Source organism: Coregonus clupeaformis, chromosome 2 (assembly GCF_020615455.1).
Source record: "Coregonus clupeaformis isolate EN_2021a chromosome 2, ASM2061545v1, whole genome shotgun sequence".
In the NCBI taxonomy this organism is placed as follows: Eukaryota; Metazoa; Chordata; class Actinopteri; order Salmoniformes; family Salmonidae; genus Coregonus; species Coregonus clupeaformis.
In genome coordinates, this window is record NC_059193.1 from 12,343,089 (window position 1) to 12,362,235 (window position 19,147).

General features: G+C 44.3%; 2 protein-coding genes across 2 annotated transcripts; one reads left to right on the forward strand and one right to left on the reverse strand.

Annotated features, from left to right (window-relative positions):
• Positions 1-1,962: 1,962 nt before the first annotated feature.
• On the reverse strand, positions 1,963-3,789 carry med7 (mediator complex subunit 7). The gene is made up of 2 exons (XM_041844288.1): positions 3,688-3,789; positions 1,963-3,110 (listed from the first exon to the last, which is right to left on the reverse strand). The coding sequence occupies exon 2, from the start codon at positions 3,099-3,101 to the stop codon at positions 2,352-2,354; it is 750 nt and encodes a 249-aa protein (XP_041700222.1). The 5' UTR covers positions 3,102-3,110; positions 3,688-3,789; the 3' UTR covers positions 1,963-2,351.
• Positions 3,790-7,626: 3,837 nt separating this feature from the next.
• On the forward strand, positions 7,627-18,275 carry itk (IL2 inducible T cell kinase). Its single transcript, XM_041839022.1, has 17 exons — positions 7,627-7,838; positions 8,087-8,191; positions 8,344-8,425; positions 8,657-8,788; positions 9,380-9,417; positions 9,522-9,673; positions 11,500-11,565; positions 11,688-11,742; positions 12,572-12,651; positions 13,067-13,212; positions 13,909-13,983; positions 14,812-14,980; positions 15,169-15,385; positions 15,715-15,779; positions 16,011-16,129; positions 17,051-17,208; positions 18,008-18,275. The coding sequence occupies exons 1-17, from the start codon at positions 7,701-7,703 to the stop codon at positions 18,071-18,073; spliced, it is 1,863 nt and encodes a 620-aa protein (XP_041694956.1). The 5' UTR covers positions 7,627-7,700; the 3' UTR covers positions 18,074-18,275.
• Positions 18,276-19,147: the final 872 nt, after the last annotated feature.

Consider the following 19,147-nt stretch of genomic DNA (forward strand, 5'->3'; position numbering starts at 1 on the left):
TTTCCCCACTGTAACTCTGGGTCTTCCTTTCCTGTGGTGGTCCTCATGAGAGCGACTTTCATCATAGCACTTCATGGTTTTTGCGACTGCACTTGAAGAAACTTTCAAAGTTCTTGAAATGTTCCAGACTGACCAACCTTCATGTCTTAAAGTAATGATGGACTGTCGTTTCTCTTTGCTTATTTGAGCTGTTCTTGTCATAATATGGACTTGGTCTTTTACCAAATCGGGCTATCTTCTGTATACCCCCCTACCTTGTCACAACACAACTGATTGGCTCAAACGCATTAAGAATAAATAAATTCCACAAATTAACTTTGAACAAGGCACACCTGTTAATTGAAATGAATTCCAGGTGACTACCTCATGAAGCTGGTTGAGAGAATGCCAAGAGTGTGCATAGCTGTCATCAAGGCACACCCTGGAATGAGTAGGTGTGTCCAAACTTTTGACCGGTACTGTATGTCTTTCATAGGCCTTCTACGATTCATAATCATTCTGTAACTATAGCAACCACTTGAAAATGTAGGTTGAGTAGGAGTTGGATATCTGGGGCAGTAGTGTTAGGTAATGTATTATGCTTTCTGCTCCTGTTGAAATAAAGCATGCTGGATGTGACTAAAGGCTTCACAGACATGTTGAATCAGAGATGGCAGTATCTAGGCTACATTACACACAGAAAAACATAAACAAGGCAATTATGTTTTCCAACGAGTTCAATAACAAACATGTTTTCATAACACAGGAATGGAAATTCAGATTGACATTTCATGGATAGCGGTATGGCTGTCCTCTATGATTGAAACCGAACAGCACATCAATTCAAGGCCCGTATGTGTGCCATAATAAGGAAATCTGAATCCACCTAGTGGTTCAGTTTGTCTCTCTGTCTATGGGACTAAAGTACACTTACACAAACCTTAGCTTACACAACCCAGGCCTGCCTGCAGTACTAGCTCAGCCCATGTTGTGTAAGAATTCAATTTCTCTGTCTGTCACCAACTATCTGTCTTCTAATAGGAGCTAAACACAGCCAATGAGCAATCTCACATTACTGCATGTGTTAGTTACATAGCACAGACCATGCCCATTACACTATTAGTATGTTGGTAACTGGGAGAGAGCGCAGACAGAGCCAAGCGGTCTGTCCGGGTGTAGGGTGAAGTCACCCCAGCCATTTCCCCCACTAATGGTTAAGGTTAGGGAAACTGATACATCTGTTGCTAGGGGAAACTTAATAAAAGAGTTGCACACTATGTAACTGCTCCCAACAATTTAATGGGTAAATCACCAAAGTTTCAGCAACAGTGCCTTCTTCAGGGTACAGGGAATTGTCTAAAAGTTGGTGATTTACCCATGAAATTGTGGGGCGCACTTACAGTGTTTAACTCATTTTTTCTACAGTTTACTCTGCGTTAGTCAGCACCTCTACTAAATGTTTTGGGTGTGTGCCAGCTCATGCTTTTTACTAGGCTAGAGGAAACTTCCCCCCTGGAGTGTGTCTGTATGTAACTACACACTGACCTCCCCAGCCAAACAGTGACAGACTGAGGCAGCGTAGGGCGTGTCTCTGACTGGGACATTAGCTCAGATTGCTAGAAGTATATTAGCTTACACAGCAAGCTGCTACACACAAAGCTTCACGGACCTGCCCCCCTCCCTCTCTAAAAAAGACATTCAATCACATTAGCTTATGACGTGTGAACAGGGTTCAGGTTTGACCATAGGACGAGCAAGATCTCTTGAGCATTCTTGGACTACATTGTATAGTGTGGTTTAGCTCCTAAAAATATATATATTTTGTTTGTTTACACAGGGACTCACAAGGTAAGAAATACAATTTGAAAAGTAGAAAACAGTGGTTTCTAGCCAGGACCCAGTTTTAAGACAACCTGAAAGAAATCAGCAGAATCCACCAGTGGCATAACAGAACCATTCTTAGATTAAAAACAGAAAAGGGTGGTAGGCCTAATTATTTCTTTAATTCAACAGTCAATCCAAACCATGATAGTGAAAATTAATAAATTATGTTACAGGACTTGGAAATTGCTTTATTAAAACTTATTTATGAAATTATGAATTTAGCAGCATTCAAACCCCAATGATATCCCAAATGTCTCAACTCAAGGAAGGTGTGTCTTCATAGTCCATGACACATCGTTTCAGTAAAGCTTTGACTTAAGAAAAATACTATAAAACTGCAGACAGCGTATGTGATCATAACTACATTAAGCATACAAAACAATTCAACCGAGACCAACAGACAATCATTGTTCTACAGAACACATTTCTATCTGAACGTTCTTCATCATTGCACCCTGCTGTAGAGACCCCAGCTCTAAATACAAAACTCAGGCAATCTCATCGATAATACTACACATGGCTGCATCCTTGTCCCATACTCTGTCTTTCTTAGCAGCACCACCCGTGCTTTTGTCCTGTTGTGGCCCAACAGCCATACAGCTAGCCCCAGACTCCTCCACGTCCATGGGTTCAGTCTTTAGCCTGGCGGCCAACCCCAACGCCCCACCACCCCTCGCCCCATCCCCTGCCCCACTCGAGCCCTCAGTCTGGGGCAGGTCGTGGGGCAGGGAGGCCAGGCACCCCTGGATCATCTCTACCACCCTCTCCAGATGTTTCTGGAACCTCTCTGCCGTCTCTAGGCGCTGTCTCTTCTGCACTTCCATCATCACCCTCAGGGTCTCTCTGGCCTGGTGCGGACGGTACTCATTGATCAGATGGTGCATATGGACAAACAACAGCTTCAGGTCCTCCAGCTTCTCCTCTCTCTTTATACTGCCAGGGCTCTTGATCAAGATGTCCAGGAGATCCAAGAAATTCACCAGGATGGACATGTTGAGCTTCTTGAGCTCCCGTTTGTGGTGGAACTGCATGGGGTGGAGCCGCTCGATGCCCTGGCTCTCCAGCGGTCTGATGATCAGGTCGTCACACTGGAACTGGTTGCCGAACATCATGTAGGTGTCTCGGATGGGAGGAGGGGGTTTGGGGGCGAGCCCCTTGCGGATGTTCTCGTCCGTGTACTCCTTGATGTACTGCATGGGAGGGGGAGGCAGGGCACTCACTTGCTGTGGTTCACCCATGGTAGAGGCCTGGATAGAGGAAAATTAGATTACAGATGTATTATAGCCTACCACATTACTTCATCATCCTACTTTAACTGATGTTATTATCCTGCTGATTAACAAAGAGGATGGCTCACCTCTCTATATAGACGGTATAATCAAATATACTTATAACTAGGATAATTCATAGCGTTTCCCCTATTAATCTGTGGTAATAGTTGCTAGCCATGTGAGAGCCCTACCTAGTAGCCGCGCATGCGCCAAGAGGGGCAACATCTAGCTTGCTAGCGTAGCTAACTTTGTAACGTTACAGTACGTAGGGCGGAGCACAGCTAGCTACGTTGTCTAAAACGAACCTTCTGGGCAAGTGGCACTAATGCGCTAGTTAGAAGCATACAAACGTTTTTTGTTAGAAACATAAGCTAACAATCTAGCTAGCTATACTCAATGACGACGTTTTATCTTTTCAGTTGATTCGGTCTCTAGCGAGCTAACGTTAGCTAGCTAACAGCCCGGCGTTAGATAGCAAACATGAGAGCTTGGCAGACTTGGAAGTCATTTCACGACAAGGAATGAGACAAAGGCAACAAAAGCTTAAACATACCTTTCTATGGAGTCCTCAAGTACTGTGTTTACTATAGACTGAATTCACCACCACAATTATTGCTTTTCACAAGACATTTGTATGCGCTACGTCTGCCCCTGTCATCCCATCCCATTGGTTGGAATGTTGCTTGACATGATTTGTTGGCGGTGCGGATTGGTCAGCTTCGCGACAGTAATGCGCGATTTGATTGGTTATCGCAGACTGTGCCGCTTCATTTGATGTATGGTGGCAATTATTTAGATTTTTCAAACAGCAAATTTGTACAGTGTAACGTTTTGTAACAGAGAGGCGTAAGAGGTCAAAAGTGCGATGTTGAATCTGACATAAATGAACGTCTCATTGTAATGGTCAACATACAGGTAACTGACATAATAAAGGAAACACCAACATAAAGTGTCTTAAATGTCCAATGTAGCTGTTTATATCTCATTATAAACTGGGTGGTTCGAGCCGTGAATGCTGATTGGCTGACAGCCTTGGTACAGCAGACCTTATGACAAAAAACATTAATTTTTACTGCTCTAATTACGTTGATAACCAGTTTATAATAGCAATAAGCCACCTCCGGGGTTTGCGTTGTGTATATGAACAGCCCTTAGCCAGTGGTATATTGGCCATATACCACACCCCCTTGTGCCTTATTGCTTAAATATCAAGTAATTTCTGGTTAACAATTAAAGACATGCCCCAGTAACTTTGGCAACTACTAATTATTTTTTAAACCTCCTGCTTTGGGCTGGATGTGTCAATGTGTAATTCATACATGCATAAACTATGAGCAGAATTACTGTCTTACCTCAATTAGCCACGAAATCCCTAGTTTGAAAGCAACTGTTTTTCTGGAAGCTGTGGTGAGCAATTTTCCCTTAATTTTCCCCCACGTGGGCCAGCCCCCTAGCAATTCTAGTTCATCCAATGAGCTTCAGCCCCTCGCGATATGAGTGACAGCTAGCAAGAGGCACATCATGCACACACAGCAGAGCAAGAGAGAGAGCAATGACTTGGTGCACAAAACTGCACATTTCCCTGGACCACTTTTGGCTTGTGAGTGCTACTTGCAGAACTACTGGCTAAAGAGTATACAAAAGTACCAGAGAATATCTTTAAGTACCTTACTGGGATTGTTTTCATTAAAAATTGTAATAAAATAAAATAAACAAATGCTTCTCAATTTCTCAAGCAATAATTTTGCTAGGTCTGTCTGGGAGTGGTCTGAGTGAGGAGGAGGAAACTAGCTGTTAATGGCAGAGGTTTGGTACTCTCTTTCTTATTGGTCTATTAACTCATTTAAAACTCCATCCCAAAACTCCATCCCACCTAAACAGTCTGAAATTTCAGGCGGTCTCTTCAAACAGCTCTTACACTAAAAGGGCATTATCATACTTTTCACAATTTCACAGTATTATTCCAACCCCATAGTATGGAAATATATATAAAGCACAGGAAAATCTTTTTTTTTAAACTTCACTGGGCCTTTAATAGGGCATTTCCTTTATTTTGGCAGTTACATGTATATTGTTTGCATATGCAGGTAACTGCCAAAATAAAGAAAACACCAACATAAAGTGTCTTAATAGGGTGTTGGGCCATCACGAGCCAGAACAGCTTCAATGCACCTTGGTGTAGATTCTACAAGTGTCTGGATTTTTATTGGAGGGATGCAACACCATTCTTCTACGAGAAATTCCATAATTTGGTGTTTTGTTGATGGTGGTGGAAAACGCTATCTCAGGCGCCGCTCCAGAATCTCCCATAAGTGTTAAATTGGGTTGAGATCTGGTGACAGACGGCCATGGCATATGGTTTACATAGTTTTCATGCTCATCAAACCATTCAGTGACCACTCAAGCCCTGTGGATGAGGTCATTGTCATCCTATGTGGGCATGGCCTGAGGGTACATTTCTATACAGTTGAAGTTGGAAGTTTACATACACCTTAGCCAAATACATTTAAACTCAGTTTTTCACAATTCCTGACATTTAATCCTAGTAAAAAATCCCTGTCTTAGGTCAGTTAGGATCACCACTTTATTTTAAGAATGTGAAATGTCAGAATAATAGTAGAGAGAATGATTTATTTCAGCTTTTATTTCTTTCATCACATTCCCAGTGGGTCTGAAGTTTACATACACTCAATAAGTATTTGGAAGCATTGTCTTTAAATTGTTTAACTTGGGTCAAACGTTTCGGGTAGCCTTCCACAAGCTTCCCACAATAAGTTGGGTGAATTTTGGCCCATTCCTCCTTACATAGCTGGTGTAACTGAGTCAGGTTTGTAGCCCTCCTTGCTCGCACACGCTTTTTCAGTTCTGCCCACACATTTTCTATAGGATTGAGGTCAGGGCTTTGTGATGGCCACTCCAATACCTTGACTTTGTTGTCCTTAAGCCATTTTGCCACAACTTTGGAAGTATGCTTGGGGTCATTGTCCATTTGGAAGACCCATTTGCGACCAAGCTTTAACTTCCTGACTGATGTCTTGAGATGTTGCTTCAATATATCCACATAATTTTCCTTCCTCATGATGCCATCTATTTTGTGAAGTGCACCAGTCCCTCCTGCAGCAAAGCACCCCCCGTTCTTCACGGTTGGGATGGTGTTCTTCGGCTTGCAAGCAACCCCCTTTTTCCTCCAAACATAACGATGGTCATTATGGCCAAACAGTTCTATTTTTGTTTTATCAGACCAGAGGACATTTCTCCTAAAAGTACGATCTTTGTCCCCATGTGCAGTTGCAAACCGAAGTCTGGCTTTTTTATGACGGTTTTGGAGCAGTGGCTTCTTCCTTGCTGAGCGGCCTTTCAGGTTATGTCGATATAGGACTCGTTTTACTGTGGATATAGATACTTTTGTACCTGTTTCCTCCAGCATCTTCACAAGGTCCTTTGCTGTTGTTCTGGGATTGATTTGCACTTTTTGCACCAAATTACGTTAATCTCTAGGAGACAGAACGCGTCTCCTTCCTGTACGGTATGATGGCTGCGTGGTCCCATGGTGTTTATACTTGCGTACTATTGTTTGTACAGATGAACGTGGTACCTTCAGGTGTTTGGAAATTGCTCCCAAGGATGAACCAGAATTGTGGAGGTCTACAATGACTTCGCTGATTTCTTTTGATTTTCCCATGATGTCAAGCAAAGAGGCACTGAGTTTGAAGGTAGGCCTTGAAATACATCCACAGGTACACCTCCAATTGACTCAAATGATGTCAATTAGCCTATCAGAAGCTTCTAAAGCCATGACATCATTTTCTGGAATTTTCCAAGCTGTTTAAAGGCACAGTCAACTTAGTGTATGTAAACTTCTGACCCACTGGAATTGTTATACAGTGAAATATAAGTGAGATAATCTGTCTGTAAACAATTGTTGGAAAAATTAATTGTGTCATGCACAAAGTAGATGTCCTAACCAACTTGCCAAAACTATAGTTTGTTAACACGAAATTTGTGGAGTGGTTGAAAAACGAGTTTTAATGACTCCAACCTAAGTGTATGTAAACTTCCGACTTCAACTGTACATGCATGATGGGATGTTAATTGCTTAATTAACTCAGGAACCACACCTGTGTGGAAGCACCTGCTTTCAATATACTTTGTATCCCTCATTTACTCAAGTGTTTCCATTAGTTTGGCAGTTATCTGCATAATAGCATTTGTTGAACTACAAATGTGTTTTAAGTGTGCGTTTAGCCTGATTTCTGGGGAGAGAGCTGCTCAGTTCCTGTGGTTCTGTGCACCCATGCAACCTGTGATGTTTTGACGTGTGTGTGTGTGCATCTTAGTCTGTGTGTGAGTATCTCAGAGTGTGTGAGTGTTGTTCTCTCTCTATCAGCCGTGCTCAAGGATGTGGTTTACCTACTGGATCTACACCGGAAACTCACATGACACTAACTCCCATCACTCTATTTCTTCTCTCCACTCCTCTATAGGTGTTCAGTCTAACTGTACAGCCCACCTCTCTGTCTCTCTCTCTCTCTGTCTCTCAATGTTAGCCAGGTGTCTGTGTTCACTATGCTCCCCAGGGTAATCTTGAAGGGGACTCTCATCAAGAAATCTCAACAAAAGCGAAGGACGTCGCCCTGTAATTACAAGGAAAGGTTCTTTGTCTTGGACACACAGGACCTGACCTATTCTGAACAGCGCCCTGGGGTATGTACAATTTGTATTGTTACATTGTGTGGGGTTTGTTTGTTTAGCAATTTCTGGCAAGAATTACATTTTATGTTGAAATTCATTTACACTTTACACATCAGCAGTCTCATTTTGAAAATCATATGTTGAGTTATTAAGAAATCTTGCTTTTACAGCATTTGACAGTTACTGTATGGGGGTTGTATTGTTTGATGTGAAAATAGAAGGTTATGAAGATGTTGATAGAAAGCTGTATTCATCTTCAGAAAAAGCCCAGCCAGAAAGGCTGCATTGAGCTCTCCAGGATCAAGTGTGTGGAGATAGTGTGCAGTGACGTCCCAATCCCCTGCAGCAACAAGTACCCATTCCAGGTAAGTCCACGTAAGACAACTCAACTTAAACTCTTCTACTGCTTCTTTCTAATGGAGGAATGCTAATTACTCACCATTGGGAACAATTTACAATGACTTTCATTTATAAGCCATGATACTGTTTTTTCAGATATGCATAAATGTCTCAACAGGTTGTCCACGACAACTGTTACCTGTACATCTTTGCCCCGGACAACGACTGTCGTCAGAGATGGGTCCGAGCTCTGAAGGAGGGTGAGCAGCAGTTATGGAAGACAAAACATTCAACGTCAGACCCATAATACAAATACCACACAGAGTCTCTCAGAGCTGAGTTTGCTCATATATACCATAATATATATACCATAAGTTTCCAAAATCAACATAATATTAAGAGTAGTATATCAACAATATATTATACGCTCTATGTCACATTTGAGTCTCCATGTCTTATGCTGTATTTAATTTCTCTCTCTTGCAATGAAGAGACCAAGTGTAATGCATTAGTCCTGAAGTACCACCCCAACTTCTGGATGGAGGGGAAGTGGAGGTGCTGTTACCAGACAGAGAAGATGGCTACAGGGTGTCAGGAGTACGACCCTATGGGATACGGCACAGGTATATTTCATTTGAAGAGTGCATTTCCCACACTCAATGTGCATAATATGCATAATTATCATGCATAATTATAATTATAATACAAATAAAACTAAAAATTATTATGTCTTACAAATAAACAATTTATAAACCCTTTGAAAAATAATTGAAAAGGGAGAGTCTCAACGTAACCCATACACATGAATGGATGTATGGAGGTAGTTTTGTGCCAACAAAATAAGGGGTTAAATATGTGTAAAAAAAAAGTATATATATATTTCCTGAGCTTTCTTATTTCTCCAGGTATAGGACAGACACTTCAAAACCTTATTCCTTATGATTTATTATTTGACTGTCTTTCTTTTGCCATTTATGAATGTGTTATTCAATGAATTTTTATGGGCTATAGTAGTAAAGGCCAAATTCTATATTTTATCAAATGATTTAAACATATTTTCATTGATTCCTAAAGGAGTCCTAAAATTCAAAATCAAATAGCTATGTTATCCATGGTATGACCTTAAAACAATTCCATATGTCAGCTTAGAATCCCCCCGCCCCCCCTCAACGGCTTAGACTTTTAAGAATTAACCAGGAAATGCTCTTCTGTAGCTTCCAAGAAGCCTCTCCCTCCAACCCCGGACCCACAGGTAAATATGCATGATAAGTCGTCTCTATATACGTCACTGTGCCTATAAACGTACAGTATGTTGCTTTGAGTCATATTCATGCTAATGATCAGTGTTTCCCTTAGCGGCGGCACTCCGACCCGGGCCAGAGGGTGGTGGTAGCACTACAGAACTACAGCCCCAATGGAGACACAGAGCTGCCACTTCACAAAGACCAGGAGTACATCCTGACTGACAGCTCCCACCATGACTGGTGGACCGTACAGGACCACAGAGGGTAAGGAGAGACGACATGGCAACCCTATTATAACCCTATGACAACCCTATGTCAACCCTATGAAAACCCTATGACAACTCTGTGACAACCCCATGACAACCCTATGTCATATGACAACCTTATGACAACACTATGACAACTCTATGTCATATGACAACCCTATGACAACCCTATGACAACCCTATGACAATTCTATGTCATATGACAACCCTATGACGACCCTATGACAACTCTATGTCATATGACAACCCTATGACAACCCTATGACAACCCTATGTCATATGACAACCTTATGACAACCCTATGACAACTCTATGAGCCAATCTGTAATACAGTTGAAGTCAGAAGTTTACATACACCTTAGCCAAATACATTTAAACTCAGCTTTTCACAATTCCTGACATTTAATCCTAGTAAAAAATCCCTGTTTTAGGTCAGTTAGGATCACCACTTTATTTTAAGAATGTGAAATGTCAGAATAATAGTAGAGATAATGATTTATTTCAGCACATTCCCAGTGGGTCAGAAGTTGACATACACTCAATTAGTATTTGGTAGCATTGCCTTTAAATTGTTTAACTTGGGTCAAACGTTTCAGGTAGCCTTCCACAAGCTTCCCACAATAAATTGGGTGAATTTTGGTCCATTCCTCCTGACAGAGCTGGTGTAACTGAGTCAGGTTTGTAGGGCTCCTTGCTCACACACGCTTTTTCAGTTCTGCCCACACATTTTCTATAGGATTGAGGTCAGGGCTTTGTCATTTCTCCAAAATGTACGATCTTTGTCCCCATGTGTAGTTGCAAACCGAAGTCTGGCTTTTTTATGATGGTTTTGGAGCAGTGGCTTCTTCCTTGCTGAGTGGCCTTTCAGGTTATGTCGATATAGGACTCAGGCGGCAGGTAGCTTAGTGGTTAAGAGCATTGTGTCAGTAACCGAAAAGTCGCTGGTTCTAATCCCCGAGCCGACTAGGTGAAAAATCTGTCGATGTGCCCTTGAGCAAGGCACTTATCCCTAATTGCTCCTGTAAGTCGTTCTGGATAAGAGCGTCTGCTAAATGACTAAAATGTAAAATGTTTTATTGTGGATATAGATACTTTTGTACCTGTTTCCTCCAGTATCTTCACAAGGTACTTTGCTGTTGTTCTGGGATTGATTTGCATTTTTCGCACCAAAGGAGGTTCATCTCTAGGAGACAGAACGCGTCTCCTTCCTGAGCGGTATGACGGCTGCGTGGTCCCATGGTGTTTATACTTGCGTACTATTGTTTGTACAGATGAACGTGGTACCTTCAGTCGTTTGGAAATTGCTCCCAAGGATGAACCAGACTTGTGGAGGTCTACAATTATTTTTCTGAGGTCTTGGCTGATTTCTTTTGATTTTCCCATGATGTCAATCAAAGAGGCACTGAGTTTGAAGGTAGGCCTTAAAATACATCCACAGGTACACCTCCAATTGACTCAAATTATGTCAATTAGCCTATCAGAAGCTTCTAAAGCCATGACATCATTTTCTGGAATTTTCCAAGGCAAAGTCAACTTAGTGTATGTAAACTTCTGACCCACTGGAATTGTGATACAGTAAATTATAAGTGAAATAATCTGTCTGTAAACAATTGTTGGAAAAATTACTTGTGTCATGCACAAAGTAGATGTCCTAACCAACTTGCCAAAACTATAGTTTGCTAACACGAAATTTGTGGAGTGGTTGAAAAACGAGTTTTAATGACTCCAACCTAAGTGTATGTAAACTACCGACTTCAACTGTATGTATTATTGGCTGTGTAGTTGTACACATTAGTCATCCCATTTTGTCCTTTCCTTCAATAGAAACTCAGGTTTTGTACCTTGCATATATATAGCGGAAAAATCCTGCAACAACTTCAACAGATTTGAGTGAGTCTGATTTATATCAAATATAATTCTCATGACTATTTTTATAGTACAAGATAACAATTGTACCCTGTTATTTTTATTACAGACATCTGATTGGTCTAATTCCCCTTCTTGTTTTCCAGATGGTACAACAAAGATATAACGAGAGGGAGAGCTGAGGAACTGCTGATGACCGAGGTAAAACAATGCCGACCATCTTCAGTTGGACGTTAAACTCTACTACATATGCGAGGGGACAGACATTGTGGGCCTGATTCAATCAAAAATGGGAAGCAAGGTTATCAGAATTCAAACCAGACAAAACTAGAGAGAAAGCATGTTTTTGTTATCCGTAAAAAATTATAATTGTAAAAATAATGTTTTTTTTAATTGATCATGTTTGAGAATTGGGTTACCGTATTTGATTGAATACAATCCTGGATCTTTCCCCAGCAGCACGGATGCAAAAGCTGCATTTTGCAAGATGCATGTACACACACACACACAGAGTGAAAGATGACATTTGAAACAGCGGTGCAGTTTGCTCAGGTCCAGGATTTCCTGTTGTAAATGTGTCATAATCGGTATTACAGACAAATGAGACAGTGGGAGGGTAGATTTAGGGTTGTGTAGTGTGACGGTGGGAGGGTAGGGTTAGGGTTGTGTAGTGTGACGGTGGTAGGGTAGGGTTAGGGTTGTGTAGTGTGACGGTGGTAGGGTAGGGTTAGGGTTGTGTAGTGTGACGGTGGGAGGGTAGGGTTAGGGTTGTGTCGTTTGACAATTGGAGGGTAGAATGGGTGTTGTGCATTTCAAGCTCCCGTCCTGGGGGGAGTCTCACTGTGTTATCATGTCAAGCCTTATTCCTATAATATTCCCATAAATAGAGATTGAAAATACAACATCCACGTGACTATGATATGACATACAACAAATTCAACCTAATGAACTCAACAGATGTCTTGAATTATACTGCATTTTTACTGACGATTATGATTTATCCTGCTCAAATGAAATGTTGTTTTTGCAGGGTAAAGAAGGAGCCTTTATGGTGAGAGACTCCAGGCATGCAGGCGCATACACTGTGTCTGTCTTCACTAAAGCCCCAGGGTAACTACTGCCTGTTAGGCGTTTACAATGTGTCTGTCTTCACTAAAGCCCCAGGGTAACTACTGCCTGTTAGGTGTCTACACTGTGTCTGTCTTCACTAAAGCCCCAGGGTAACTACTGCCTGTTAGACGTCTACACTGTGTCTTTCTTCACTAAAGCCCCAGGATAACTACTGCCTGTTTCAGACATGTCACTCAGCTTCAATTACAGTCAGTTAAAGGGGCAATCTGCGATTGGTATTTGGACATCCCTAGCACTGTCTATGAATTTGAGAGTGGTTACATATCTCCCGCCCCATCCCTCAGCTTTTTATCAAAACAGTGGCAGGTTTCCTGCTTTGTTATTGTTTGAACTGCATATTGCCCCTTTAAAGATTTTGCTATATCATAGTTACATGATGATGAACCACATTCAGGTCCAACGGACAGAAGAACCCGCGGGTGAAGCACTACCAGATCAGAGAGTCAGAGACAGAAGAGACGTCCAAGTTTTACCTGGCAGAGAAATACCTGTTCAGCACCATTCCTGAGCTCATCCAGTACCACCAACACAACGCTGCAGGTAATGACGTTATCACCGGCTCACTAGAGTTACGTAATACACCTGTTTACAGACAGGCCAGTGTGACCTATTTGGATTTGTACCCAGGTTGACTGTGCACAACAAAACGGTGTTTGTTAGTCCATTGAGATAAAGGCATCTTCAGGGGTCATGTAAGTTCCACCAGTACATGTGGATCTCCCACAGTAGAGAGAAAGATGGGAGATGAGTGTTAATGTAGTGTGAAATCAGAGGAGGCTGGTGGGAGGAGCTGTAGGAGGACGGGCTCATTGTAATGGCTGGAACGGAGTCAAACTCGTTGTTTACATGTGTTTGGTACCATTCCATTAATTCCATTCCACCCATTACAATGAGGCTGTCCTCCTATAGCTCCTCCCACCAGCCTCCTCTGTGTGAAATGGTTCTATACATTCTATTGTCCAGCTGTTCTTCCCTTAGTATAGGGTGCAATCGTTTCCTTACATCAACATTCTACAGAGGAAACTGCCTGTAAAATAAGAGTTAATGTGTTCTATTGTTGAGGCAGAATAGCCTAAATCCTCTACATTATCTAACTACCGGTATATGCAAATTTAGTTTAGTTGTTTCAACCTGACATTCACCCTGTGTGTGTGTGTGTGTGTGTGTGTGTTGTCCATGTGTCTGTGTGTGTCCGTGTGGGGTGTGCGTGCATTCGTGCGTGTGCGTTCTCTGCAGGTCTGATCACGCGACTGAGGCATCCCGTCTCTCAGGGTAGAGAGAGCTTTGAGAGCCCTGCGGAACTCTCAGAAGGTCAGAGGTCGACCTGCTGCTCCTGCCTCCAGGCAGCCAGCAGCCATTTTGTTTGGTTATTGATTATGGATGTTACCATAGAGAGAGATAGAGGACTCATCTTTGTATCTGTGCTATGCTAGCGTCTGTAACAGCAGGGCTGTCTCTCAGCAGTCCTCTAACTATCTCTATGGAAGTTACCTAACCGTGAATTACAAAGCTCAAACACAACTCAGATAACACACCAGGTGCTTATATGTTATAGATAAGTTACTGTGAAATAAAGATATCCTTATACGTTATTGATAAGTTACTGTGTAGTGAAGATACGCTTAAACAAAACATATGCATGATAGTGTGAATTGGCATGTGTTTTGCTATTCTAAAAGCATTAGAACTGGGATGATAGTGGTGATGTAAGGTAGACACCTGTGTGTTGAGGTAGCCAGGTGTAGCAGCCCCAGGTGTTACCAATAGGCAGGCAGCTCCACCACACCCTGAAAACCTGGCAACCACAGTGTACCATGTTGTGTTCAGGCTTAATGTATTTTCCAATAATTGCGTTAGTATGTCATTTTTACCTCTGCACTCCCTCTCCCCCTCCCCCCTCTCTCTCCCCCCTCCCCTTCCCCTTCCCCTCTCCCCCTCCCCCTTCCTCCCCCTCCCCTCTCCCTCTCCCTCTCCCTCCCCCTCCCCCCTCCCTCTCCCTCCCCCTCCCCCTCCCTCTCCCTCTCCCTCCCCTCCCACCTCCCCCCACACCTCCCCCCTCCCTCTCCCTCCCTCCCCCTCCCTCCCCCCTCCCCATCCCCCTCCCACATCCCCCCTCCCTCTCCCTACCCCACCCTTCAGGTCAGTGGGAGCTAGACCCGGCAGAGCTGACCCTGGGTGAGGAAGTGGGCAGCGGTCAGTTTGGCCTGGTACTCCAGGGGCGGTGGAGGGAGCTCAGGGTAGCTGTGAAGATGGTCAGGGAGGGAGCCATGTCTGAGGAGGAATTCAAAGAGGAGGCCAGGGTCATGACGTGAGTGGACTTCACAGTGGACGGAACATCTTAGAAGATACCCGAATCCCTACATAGTGGACTATTTCTAACTAGTTTTTAGCCGTGAAATGCAAGGCTGCGTCTCAAATGACACCCTGGTCACATGCTATGTAATGAACTACTTTTGATCAGAGCGCGTGTGTGTGGTGTGTGTGTGTGTGTTGCAGGATGCTGTCCCACTGTAAGCTGGTACAGCTGTATGGTGTGTGTACCCAGCATTCTCCCATGTGTCTGGTTTTTGAGTTGATGGAGCAGGGCTGCCTGTCAGACTACCTCCGAGCCAGGAGGGGGCGTATGTCCCAGGACACACTACTGGGGATGTGTCTGGACGTCAGTGAAGGGATGGCATACCTGGAGAGCAACAACTTCATCCACAGAGACCTGGTAACCCACCCAAAGACCTGAACATATGTGTTTGTGTGCGTGTGTGTGTGCGTTCGTACATGCTTGCCTGCATGCGTGTGAGCTTGTTTAGTCACAATTTATTTTAAGTGCATTTCAGAAGTCTCAACACACTTTACAGAGAAAATGTAAATTAATTTATATAAGGAAAACACAGAACAGCTTAGAAAGGGTTGGTTTACCTCACTGGCTATAGCATCAAGGAACAGTAAGACATCTCAGCTTGGTTAAGGCCTAGATGTATTTTCAGTGATAATGGAGTGTATAGTATATAAATATATAAGTGTGTGTTTTGAACCCAACCCTCACAGGCAGCCAGAAACTGTCTGGTCTCCTACAACAACATGGTGAAGGTGTCTGATTTTGGCATGACCAGGTGAGTTTGTGACAGACAGGTTTATGACAATTGAGGTTGTGTGTTTTCAATAAAGGCCAGAATATATGGTGATTCGGGGTGAAGACTTGAACCAGTGACCCACCCTGAGGTAACAGGGGAACTACCACCTGTGCATTAAAGGGTCAGACTTCTCGGTAGGGGTCACTGTGCATCTATACATGGAAGCTGCAGAGATGCACACAGATAACCGTGTGTCTCCTCTCCTCTCAGGTTTGTTCTCGATGACCAGTACACCAGCTCTCAAGGCTCTAAGTTCCCCATCAAGTGGTCTTCTCCTGAGGTCATCAAGTACTGCAAGTTCAGCAGCAAGTCTGATGTCTGGTCCTTTGGTGGGTTTATTCGTTTCTCTCTGAGACTGTTGTGCATTGTCAGACACTGAGCTTCTTCAACCTAGAAACTGTATACTAGAGGTATGATGAATGAATGTTGAATCCTCTCCTCTCCTCCTGCCCTCCCCTCTCCTCCCCTCTCCTCCTGCCCTCCCCTCTCTTCTCCTCTGCTCCTGCCCTCCCCTCTCCTCCCCTCTCCTCCTGCCCTCCCCTCTCCTCCCCTCTCCTCTCCTCTGCTCCTGCCCTCCCCTCTCCTCCCCCTTTCCTCCTGCCCTCCCCTCTCCTCCCCACTCCTCCTGCCATCTCCTCTCCTCTGCTCCTGCCCTCCCCTCTCCTCCCCTCTCCTCCTGCCCTCCCCTCTCCTCCCCACTCCTCCTGCCCTCTCCTCTCCACCCCTCTCCTCCTGCCCTGCCCTCCCCTCTCCTCCCCACTCCTCCTGCCCTCTCCTCTCCTCCCCTCTCCTCCTGCCCTGCCCTCCCCTCTCCTCCCCTCTCCTCCTGCCCTCTCCTCTCCTCTCCTCTCCTCCTGCCCTCCCCTCTCCTCCCCTTTCCTCCTGCCCTCCCCTCTCCTCCCCACTCCTCCTGCCCTCTCCTCTCCTCTCTCTCCTCCTTCTCTCCTCTCCTCTCCTCTCCTCTCCTCTCCTCTCCTCTCCTCCTGCCCTCCCCTCTCCACCCCCTCTCCTCCTGCCCTGCCCTCCCCTCTCCTCCCCACTACTCCTGCCCTCTCCTCTCCTCTCCATTTCCTCCTGCCCTCCCCTCTCCTCTCCTCTCCTCCTGCCCTCCCCTCTCCACCCCTCTCCTCCTGCCCTGCCCTCCCCTCTCCTCCCCACTCCTCCTGCCCTCTCCTCTCCTCTCCTCCTGCCCTCCCCTCTCATCCCCTCTCCTCCTGCCCTGCCCTCCCCTCTCCTCCCCTCTCCTCCAGGTGTGTTTATGTGGGAGGTGTATACTGAGGGGCGTCTGCCCTATGAGAACCAGTCTAATGGTGAGGTGGTAGATGCCCTGAATGCAGGCCTGAGGCTACTGAAACCCAGACAGGCCCCAGAGGCTGTGCACCTCCTCATGGAGTGGTGCTGGAAGGAGGTGGGTGGGAATGATCTACCTGGTTCACATCTGTAGCTTACTGACTCACCTGTACTGTTAGTGTAGTGTGGGTGGGTGTGTGTGGGTGGGTGGGTATAGTGTGTGTGGGTGGGTGGGTGGGTGGGTGGGTGTGTGGGTGTGTGTGGGTGGGTGTAGTGTGGGTGGGTAGTTGTTGGTGGGTGTAGTGTGGGTGGGTGTAGTGTGGGTGTGTGTGTGTGTGTGGTTGTTTGTAGTGTGGGTGTGTGTAGTGTGGGTGGGTGTAGTGTGGGTGTGTGTTTGTGTGGGTGGGTGTAGTGTGGTGGGTGGGTGTAGTGGGGGTGTGTGGGTGTAGTGTGAGTGTGTGTATGGGTGGGTGTAGTGTGAGTGGATGTGTGTGGGTGGGTGTAGTGTGGGTGGGTGGGTGTAATGTGGGTGGGTGTGTATGTGTGGGTGTAGTGTGGGTGGGTGGGTGTAATGTGGGTGGGTGTAATGTGGGTGGATGTAGTATGGGTGTGATACAGTAGACCAGCGTTTCCCAAACTCAGTCCTGGGACCCCAAGGGTGCACATTTAGTTTTTTGCCCCTAGAACTATGCAGCTGATTCAAATAATCAAAGCTTGATGATGAGTTGATTATTTGAATCATTTGAAATGTGCACCCCTTGGGGTTCCCAGGACCAAGTTTGGGAAACGCTACAGTAGACAGACTTACTTACCTGTACCTTACTGATTCAGCTTGGTAGGTTGGTTCACCTGTGCTCTTAGTGTAGCATGTGTTTTAAGCATAATGTCTTGTGATTGATCTGTCTCTTCCTATGTAGAAACCAGAGGACCGTCCATCCTTTGCTCTCCTGCTGCACGAGCTGGCCTCGCTCTCAGACCTCTGAGGACAAGCTATTCATCCAAAACTGGTCTGCTAACCAGCTATCTGGGGTAAATCATGGAAGAATCATTTGCTCAACAAAACTGAAGATACTATACAGAAAAGACTTTGCTAGCTGTATTTATGTTATTTATTAATTTCCTTCAAGTTTATATTTCTTTTTTTTTTAATAGCAAACCATATTTTTTATAAAATATTGTGTTTCATAAGCTTACTGTTGTTTGATTTCACTGTCTGTCGCTCAAAGACTGACTGTCCATCAGGGGACACACGCAACTCCCATTATGTCATAATGTAGGCTATTCCCATCACCTCTCTACAGATATCTATGCTATATCTGTATAGCAGGCTCCTAAAGTACTATGTACTAGGATCTCTGTATAGCAGGCTCCTGCAGTACTGTGTACTAGGATCTCTGTATAGCAGGCTCCTGCAGTACTATGTACTAGGATCTCTGTATAGCAGGCTCCTGCAGTACTATGTACTAGGATCTCTGTATAGCAGGCTCCTGCAGTACTATGTACTAGGATCTCTGTATAGCAGGCTCCTGCAGTACTATGTACTAGGATCTCTGTATAGCAGGCTCCTGAAGTACTATGTACTAGGATCTCTGTATAGCAGGCTCCTGAAGTACTATGTACTAGGATCTCTGTATAGCAGGCTCCTGAAGTACTATGTACTAGGATCTCTGTATAGCAGGCTCCTGCAGTACTATGTACTAGGATCTCTGTATACCAGGCTCCTGCAGTACTAAAATGAAATAACCACAATGCATAATACTCATAATAGTAAACTTGTCTGTACAATAACTGTAGGTAGTTTTAATGTACACACACACACATACACACACACACACACACACACACACACACACTGAGCCCTGATAAAGTATGAGCTTATTCTGAGTCTGTGGTTCCAGACAGCCCTACATGCCTGCTCTGGTTGTTATGACAACGAGGTCTGACTGGGTACAGTACTGGCATAGTAATACCCTGCCAGGCAGAGAGTATACATAGAATTACATATAGGATATCTGTGGGAATATGGATAGACATGTAGATAAATAGATAGAGATAGA